Consider the following 9,666-nt stretch of genomic DNA (forward strand, 5'->3'; position numbering starts at 1 on the left):
ATTTATATATATATATATACTTATCCTTATCCTCTTTTACAGTTGATGGGAAAGTGCCTCATAGTAACTTATAGAGAAAGTCCACCATCCATAGTGGCAATTTGCAAACCCCCTGCATCATCATTCAGAGTGGCCTTTAATCCCTGCTGTCAAGAGTGAGTGGAGATGTGCTTTCTGCTGCTGGTGGAGGGGGTTCTGGATGCCTGCTGCAGACACTGGGTCCATTCTTATAGCCGAGTGGAACAAGTCTCCTAATTCATCATCGTAATGTGGCAGTGATGTGTGTCTTGTCAGAGCCTGTAGGAGCCTGATGTAGATTAAATGCTTTAATCTGTATCTGTTCATTTTCGCTCTGCGTCTCATTTCTGCTCGACTGCCTCTCAATAGGCAGTGATTTGCCTCGGCTCTCATTTTGTTTTCCAAATTATGGGCTGACCGGCGATGAGTTCTCAATTAGCTGGAACAACTCACAATGACTGCTCGGATTGTTTTTCTATTCTCGCTCATGCACAAAGTTGAACTTGTTGGAATTACTTTGGTGTACTTCAAAGCATTGTTTTTCTGAAGGAATTAATTTCAAAGGCGTGTAACAGGTAACCTTTAACCACTCTAGTGTTTCTCCACTACCGTGCTGAACTAGCCTGATCAGTGGGCTGCTCCTATGAAATGTATTAGAAGTTCATATGGGCATCTTTTGATACTCACGCAAAATAACATTAGGGTTTAGAGACTGACAAGTCAATCCAAGTCTTTTATCCGTTGAGCTCCGGAGACTGAGGGGCAGTGTCATGTTGCTCAGTGTCAGTTCATTAGCCTGATTGCTGGACGTTTCAGTCAGATTAGCTGAGGCTGAGGCTTGAGTACTGCTCTATTGTTGAGGCTTGCCGAGTCTCGGGGCAGCACCCAGCTGAGAGGCTCCAGACACACTTCATGTTCAACTGAGCTGAAACACTGAGTGGACCAAACAATGCCTGCACCAGAACTTACTTGTCCTAGTCTAGAAAGGGCTTTGGGGGAGGAATGAAACACATTGTTGCTGTTGGAGGTTTTGTGGTTTCTTTCTGTAGAAGCATTTATTTGCTGCGGTAAAGTTTAAATGTGCAATTTGTAGAGCACCATAAATTACATTTATTGAATAGCTTTTCTCAGTTGTATGGCTATCAAAACAATGAGGGGGGCTAATAATCTTTTAAATGCACATTCATGTTTCATAACCACATCAGTGGATTCAACCTTAATTAATTTTATTATGATGGTGTTGTACCTGCCAATACATTTAAAGGACAAATGAGAACTTGTCTTCAAAACATATTTTATGCAGACAAATAATTTACTCATGCAATTCAACAGCAAAAACTATACATAATGCAAACATTTCATGAAAACAGTTGATCACAAATACATGCTCAATAGGCTACTTACTGAGTTTAGGATTCCTAATTTAATCAGATCACCACTAAATCTAAATCCCTGGTTCTGTAGAAATTAGACAGTCACTCCAGAATTATCGTATGTCCATGTCTAGTTTAGATAACTTTATTTTGCTGCTGTCAATCACCTCACTGTAAGTTTTAAATTCAAGGAAAATGAAATTAAAAATGCATACGGTCAATACAACACATTTTCAATACAAACCATGAAATAAAACATACAAATACAAACAACCGTATCCTTAAATATTCATTGTCTTGGATGAACATTCAGAAAGACATGCCTCAAATGTCCCGTAATTAATGCAGTTTCAGAGGTCACGCGTGTGTTGCTGGTGTGTATTGTTAAATAGCAGACACAAATCTGTCCATGTTACCAGAGTATGTGGGCGGCCGTAGGTAGGCTCCTGTCCCGCCGTTGTTGTACTGCGCAAAAGAGCTCAGCTGACCCGGAGATGCCCTGCCATACGGATCCCCGACTGGGTCGGCTGCCATGGGCGACGACCCTGCCATCGCCAGCCTGCCTGATGGCCCGTAGCTCTGGCCACCGCTCTGGGGGTACAGCCCCTGTGTTGGCCCGTGGCCGTGCGTGGGCGGCCCCGAGTATGTGAAGGCCATGTGGCTGGAGGAGGAGGAACAGCGGGACAGGCCCGAGGCACCACCGCTGCTGCAGGGTTGCCCCTGGAAACCGGGACCGGCCAGGCTGCAGGACGCCCCCTCGGGGTTGAAGCTGCGGCAGGGCTGCTGGGCCACCATGTCAGGGCCCTGGGCCAGGCCGCCGTGGGGGCCGATGAGGGTGTTGATGCTGAACACGCGGGACTGGCCCGAGCCGAAGCTGGGGGACGAGGAGCGGTAGTAGGTGTGGGGCAGCTGCTGACCGTACGCCGGGCTGACGCCCATGTTGGAGTAGACGCTGTTGGCGTAGGCCGAGCGTATCTGCACAGGCGCAAAGACGGGCGGCTCGTGCACGTAGGAGGAGTAGGTGGTGAAGTCGCAGCGCTTGAAGCGTTTCCTGCGCCGCAGGAAGCTGCCGTTTTCAAACATGTCCTCGGCGTTGGGGTCCAGGGCCCAGTAGTTGCCCTTGCCGGGTCGGCCGGGCTCGCGCGGGATCTTGATGAAGCAGTCGTTGAGCGTCAGGTTGTGACGGATGGAGTTCTGCCATTTCTTGGAGTTGTCCCTGTAGAAGGGGAAGCGCTCGGTGATGAACTTGTAGATGCCGCCCAGGGTGAGGCGGCGGTCGGCGGAGTTGGCGATTGCCATGGAGATAAGGGCGATGTAGCTGTACGGGGGCTTCCCCCGCTGCAGTGGCCGCTTCCTCCGACGGCCCTTGGCCGTCTCTGCCGTCTGGAGGTTGGGGACGGGCAGGGTAGTCTCGGACGGGGAGTCTTTCTCCACCTTCACCACTGGCATGGTATGGCGGCTGCTCACTCAATCAGCCAGATGAACTCTGGATGCAGGCTGGGCCTTCTTAGATGACTCTCAGGCCAGCCTCAGTCATTTAATATCGTCTCAAGCTAAGAGGGGCTACTAGTTGCCCAAGGACAGTCCAGGCTTTCAGAATGGGAAGACATGCATAGAGGGATGACTTACTGATGCTGTCATACTGCTCACTGTAGAGTCTTCTGATTCAGCGGCGGCTCCTTCACAAAGGTAGAGTATTCCAGATATGCAACTAGTGTAACAACAGTCCAGCCATGTAAAGTCAGAGATGTCCCATCTGTCCAGGACCGTGTGTGGTCTTGAGTATGAAAAGCTGTGTAGGTCTCATGCCAACGTGTTTTGAGACAGAGGAGCAGCAGCCCTGTGCTAGGACAGAATGAGCCAGAACAAGTGGTAGAATGTTACCTGAGGAGCAGAGACTACCTGTGTGGGAGCCACACCCCTCCTGTCACGTCATGTCACAGGTTTGCATAGTGGTGGACATGCCTCTAAAAAGTAGAAAGAGACACAAAATACTCTTAGTTTTATTATGCTTGTATTTTTGGCAATTGTACCATTCATTATTACTGTAACTAACACGCATTGTAGTCATAGGTGTGTTTTTCTCATATACATTTTAATTATTACTTAATTTCCAGATCACAGTTAGAAATTGGTACTATTTATTTGATTTTGAAAATGATTGAACTATGAATCTATAACACACTAGAACAAGAGGAATCCTTGTTGCACAATGATTATTTCCCATTGTCGGTTGTTTGGTTATTCCATTGTCAATATGTCTTTAGTAGACATTATTCATTTTATTAGGAAGGAGTTTAGACCAGCAACAGTAAGTCTCCACAGAGCAAACCTACTGCGTCTTTAAGGTTTTGCACACACCTATGTATCTACTAAAAGGTAGAATAGAATAGATCTCAAGGTTCTTAAAACCCAACATAATGAAATATCATTGGAGTTTGGAAGGCACGATGAGAACGCTGTTGTTCAACATTGTTTTATAGATCTTGTTGTGCATGAGTTGGCATACAAATATTTTTTATAGTGAAATTAATTTGTAAATTGAGGCGAACAAGTTGGACCACATTTCAGCATTTTATTACAGAGTAGCATTGCCAGAGCTGAATGAATTCTACTAAGTGGAATCAATAAGGAATTCTTGTTTCAATGCAATATGTTCACATTATATATGTATAGGTCATTTATTGTTCAAATTCACTGAAAAGTATATTTATGTTCACTCAGTTTATGATTATTTAATTTGTTTTTGCCAGTCAATTTCTTTGCCAATGGATTTGATCAATTATTTAATTTAGAATAACAGTTTCTTAACAACAATTGTTACTTACAAAACAACAACAATTTACACACTGATAAGTAGTTTACAATTGTTTCCTTAATTCTGCCAATCTCCTGCAGCCTATTATTTAAAAGGACTGTTACGTTTACTTTTTGGTGTTTTCTTTATTCAAGTGGCATGTAACCCATAGTTTATTTTGAGAATGTTAGAAACACAATCAGGTTTATTGTTTTGGTCTAAATAGGTTGTCTTTGAGCACTTACAGACCTCTTTAGTGGTAATGTAAGCTCCATATTGTTTAGTCTGCACGCCCTAGTTTGTTTTGCCACTGTGTTTGAAAGGCCCATCTGTGTTAAGAGATGTAAATGTTGGCCAAATGATACCGACCCTGTGTTTTTACAGTATGCAAAGTCACACCATTTTTCTTTTCTGAACATCACACAGCTGCTTTAAGGCTGGCTATTATGAAAAATATCCCTAAGGTCGGTCTATCTATCTATCTATCTATCTATCTATCTATCTATCTATCTATCTATCTATCTATCTATCTATCTATCTATCTATCTATCTATCTATCTATCTGTCTATCTATCCTCTTTCTTTTAGTTTTCAGTATTTGTTTTGAGTTATCTCAAGTTTTTTTTTTAGTTGAGTTGAGTCAACGATTTTAATTCTTTGACAGCTCACTAGGTTTGTTCTTATCTGTCTGTCTAAGATATTAGTGAAATATGCTTTATTTTTATTTAAGAGCGAAGAGGTGATACACATATAATGTTGTCAGTATTTTTCTACCTTAGTGTTATGAAAAGTGAAAATGCATGAGGATCAGCCGTGGTCAGAGCTGGGCTGAAAGGTCGACATGTTGTGGTTAACCTCAGGAGAGGCCCCAGCAAGCCTTTCAGCAAACACTGGGCCAGACCTCCTGCCTGGCTGGCTGCCTGCCTGTGCGGAGGAGACTAATGCACAGGGCTTTGGGCTGCGTGGAGCCCTGACAGAGGGAGGGGAGCAGAGCGGTGCGGAGCGCAGTGGAGGAGGAGGAGGAGGAGGAGGAGAGGAGCGCCTCAGGGCTTTGGGCTGCCAAGGGCCTGTTGACAGGCTCAACCTGTAGGCTGAGTTCTGGGCTTTGCTGGCCTTCGAAGCGGAGCTGACACAATGAGTCTTTCCATAGAGGTGGAGTCCACCCTGGGTTTCCCGTGAGATTCCATTTGACACAGTCACCTGTCATCTGCCTGCAAATCTTCAGCGTGCTAAGCTATTTGGGGCATTTTCAAAATGGCCATCTGCCCTTGTGTGCTTTCCGGGTGGAGTCCTTGTGATGAGTGGTGGTGCCCAAGCACACATACCACTGAGCACCCCAATGCGACTTTCATTTAGATCACACCATTCCTGCACCAGGCATGCAAAGTCCATTGCCATTCTCTTGCCCCTACTATACTAAAGGATCTAAGTTACTACACGATTACTGCAAGTGGCATTTGAAGGCCATCATCATTGTTGTTTAGTATACAATAGCCCTTCACTAATGTATGTAAATCAGGTGCTTGTGATCATAGTGCATGCAAAGCCCAAGACAGCCTTGCTGGAGGATGGTGCTCGGCAGACTGAGGGGGCATGCAAATGTCATATCAACCATAAATCAATCGCTAAGAGACCAAAACGAAGAGTTACATTAGGACAGCAGTGGTATGGGTGAGGACAGACTATTGTATTTTTGTACTTGAGGTGGGAGGTACTGATAGGGGATGCCCAAAGACTCCCATGGATCTCATTAGCCAGTTCAGCCGATTCCTGATTGGGGTCCGTTCTGATGCTCCTGCACTGCATAAAACTGTTTACCTAATAATCTAATCTAACCAAGTGTTATTAACTCTGTTATTAAGTGTTCATATTTTTGTTACTCAGCCAATGTTCCCGGGTCTGGTGGACCCACCACATTATTAGGCTTTTAAATCAATACAGCCATAATTTATCCCATTTATCCCTGTGAGATCACATTTATGATCATATCACTGATTTAGAACTTAATCGGAAAAGGTGCAAGTGCTTGAAATGTAACATAAATTAAATTTTAACTTTGTGTGGGAATAGCAGGTGCAGAAAGACAACATTCACTCAGACACGCACGCACACACGCACACACACACTCACAAACACATAGTATTTTTTTAATACTTAAATAATTAATAATAATTTGTTGATGAAGTAATATTTCCATTGTTTAACCGCTGTTACATACACATACACTAATGATTAGTTAGGGTGTGGATACATGTTTTATAAACCACTTCCTAATACTATAATGATTATGATTAACTCAGGAGTTACAAGTGGTTAGTTAATGATATTTTGTGAGCTCATCTAAAGTGAGGACTCTTTATGCCTTGCAACGCATTTACAAATAAGTTGTAAAGGTTACATTTGCATTTAGCAGACACTTTTATCCAAAGCGACTCACACATGTCACTTAAATTAAGGGCTAAGAAGGCCAGGGCCTGAACCCCCAACTTTGTAGGCTACTGCATGCTAGCCCAGCTTCTTATCCACTACACTACCTCTGCCCAGTGCTACTAAAACAATCAATTAAATTATATAATATAGATAGGCGTATTTACTATGAACGAAGCATTTATAACTGTGTGTACACCTGCTTTACAGATGTAGGAATAATGCTTTAAAAACAAATACAGCACTGCTTAACAGTGTGTAGTAGAACAATACAGAAAATGTTGCATGGTTTTAGATCATTTTAACTGATGTGTAGTGAGTAAGGAGCTAGGCTAGCATGCAATAGCCTGAACAGGTGGGGGTTATTCCTGGCTTCCACTGTTATGACATTGGCCTTTAATTTAATTGACATGTGTAAGTCGCTATCGATAAAATTGTCTGCTAAATGAATGAATAAACTTTACAACTCATTTGTAAATGTGTTTTAAGGCATAGAAATTTCTCACTAGATGAGCACACAAAATATCATTAACTAACTACTTGTAATCTAACCACTTTGGGGCAGCCGTGGCCTACTGGTTAGCGCTTCGGACTTCGAATCCTGACCAGTAGGCACGGCTGAAGTGCCCTTGAGCAAGGCACCTAACCCCTCACTGCTCCCCGAGCGCCACTGTTGTTGCAGGCAGCTCACTGTGCCGGGATTAGTGTGTGCTTCACCTCACTGTGTGTTCACTGTGTGCTGAGTGTGTTTCACTAATTCACGGATTGGGATAAATGCAGAGACCAAATTTCCCTCACAGGATCAAAAGAGTATATATACTTATACTTAATCTTGAATTATAGTATTAGAAAGTGGTTTATAAAACATGTATCCACACCCTAACTAATCATTAGTGCAAGTGTATGTATCAACTGTTAAATAATGGAAATATTACTTCATCAACAAATTATCATTGCATCATTTAAAATTGTAATAAAATAATATATTAACACATTTTATATTTAGGCTTATTTACTATGAGCAAACCATTCATGTATGTACAAATGCTTTATTGATGAGAAATAATGGATGAGCAATACTTTACTAATGATGAACTAACCATTTACTAATACTTTACAAATGCTTAATAAATTAGGAATTGTGTGTAGCTACTGTGTGTCATGTTACCGATTTGTTTTTATTTTAATGTAAGATTGGTTAGATTTTATTTTTTGCAGTGTGGCTGTACTGTTTCATTTTTGCCAGCTGTTTATCAGTTCATCATTACAACTGACAACACGCAGTAAAGGTATTTCTGCTCATACGACCATAAAGAGATAAAAGCAATGGCAGGCCAAAGTTGGCAATGAAAGACCGACAAAGAACATGAACAACATTCGGCCAAAACACTTGCTGTACTATTTACTCCATTTGTTTTCCAAAATAGCAAAAACACTGTATACTAAGAATATGATATATCATCTTTTCTGGTTCTGTATCGTATCATGGTAAAAGCTGGCTTCATTTTATTTTCATCATAATATGGCCGCATACTTCTGCCTTTAGTTTAATCTAGGTTCAGTTTTCTGTTTCACTCATTACATGAGGACTGCTCTCCTCACACAAAGGAAAGCTCATCTGCTTTGCACAACTTGAAGCACAAGCAGGTAATATTCAGTCCTTGTCATGTCCGCATTGTAAAATATCTAATCTCGAATGATGGATCAATGCAGTGGCCGACATCCTGACAATACGTGCCTGATCCTTGTGCGATCACTTTACGATTATTAACTCTCCACTTAATTACATTCATGAAATGACGAGGCATAAAGTATGAATCTATAGATGCATTTCATTCAAACAGGGAGCATGTGGCTTCACAGGAAACAAACAGAAGATAATTCAGACATATTTGTCTTGTGATTCAGGGTCTAGAGCTTTTGTGCATGGTTGATGGCTCTCATAATAGCCTTTAATGCCAGTGACAGTTTGACGTTAAATAGTTTATTTGCATTGGGTTGCGCCTACAGCAGACTGTTCTTCATGCTTAGTGAGCGAGAAGAATAAAAGTGACTAACTCCACAGACATCTTGAGGATGGCGGGGTGGAAATCAAACATACCAGTCACAAAGCAACACAGGACAGATTTAAAATCTTCTGTTATCACACTATTTATTTCATGGGCAATGAAAAATGCAGGTAATAGAGAGTGCTTTGAGAGTGATAAATGCTTTTGTTATGTGAATGTAGCATTGCAATCTTATCTTGTAGCTGAAGTGTGAATAAACTGCGACTGTTTCTGGCACTCGGCAGCTCCCAGCCGGTAGTGATCAGAGGAGCTCTGCTGTCTCTCACCTGTGATGTAGTGCGTGCACCCCTCTGGAGCAGGCGAGGCACAAGACCGTCGGGGCCAACAGATATGGCCCTGATGTGGCAGAGAGGCAGGAGACTTCAGATCAGACGCCAGATTATCCAGGGTAACCAGAAATAGCACCAAACAACACCATATTCAGCTGCCATTGTGGTGGAAAGCAAAACAGACACCGATAAGACACTTATTCTTTTTTCAGGCGGGTTCACTTCACTGTTACACTGGCTGTACTACAATAAATGGAATTATGAAATACCATTTTCCGAATCTGAGAAAGCATGGACCTTTGGGTGAAAGTCTTGAAAAGTTGGTAAGTTTTGCGCATAGTAATACATTTGCAAAAAAGACGACAATGAGCCAAAATATCAGGTGAAGAATATCAGGTGAGATTCTCAACAGAAATACACACTACAAAAGTACAAAAAAATGCTCCCCTTAAAGAAACAAAATCTGTTTGGAAAAAGATGGGTTTTTTCTTGGGTAAGCACCCAGCTCATGCAGTCCACATTACACTGGCCACCTCTACTCCAGTTTAAGGGAGGGAGCAGGAGGTGATTTTACAAAACATACGGGAAGAAAATGACCTTGTTTTTGGAATATTAATGTTTTCATACCAGTCCAGATCATATTGAACAATGTTCACCTCTGTGTGTGTGTGTGTGTGTATTTGCATGTATGTGTGTGTGTGTGTGTGTATGTT

The 9,666-nt window shown here is 42.3% G+C and overlaps 1 protein-coding gene across 1 annotated transcript; it reads right to left on the reverse strand.

Annotated features, from left to right (window-relative positions):
* Positions 1-1,108: 1,108 nt before the first annotated feature.
* foxe1 (forkhead box E1) lies at positions 1,109-9,059 on the reverse strand. Its single transcript, XM_042096998.1, has 2 exons — positions 8,951-9,059; positions 1,109-3,358 (listed from the first exon to the last, which is right to left on the reverse strand). Exon 2 carries the CDS (start codon positions 2,838-2,840, stop codon positions 1,776-1,778), a length of 1,065 nt encoding a protein of 354 aa, XP_041952932.1. The 5' UTR covers positions 2,841-3,358; positions 8,951-9,059; the 3' UTR covers positions 1,109-1,775.
* Between the last annotated feature and the right edge of the window lie 607 nt (positions 9,060-9,666).

This window comes from Alosa sapidissima, chromosome 1 (genome assembly GCF_018492685.1).
Source record: "Alosa sapidissima isolate fAloSap1 chromosome 1, fAloSap1.pri, whole genome shotgun sequence".
Classification (NCBI taxonomy): domain Eukaryota; kingdom Metazoa; phylum Chordata; class Actinopteri; order Clupeiformes; family Clupeidae; genus Alosa; species Alosa sapidissima.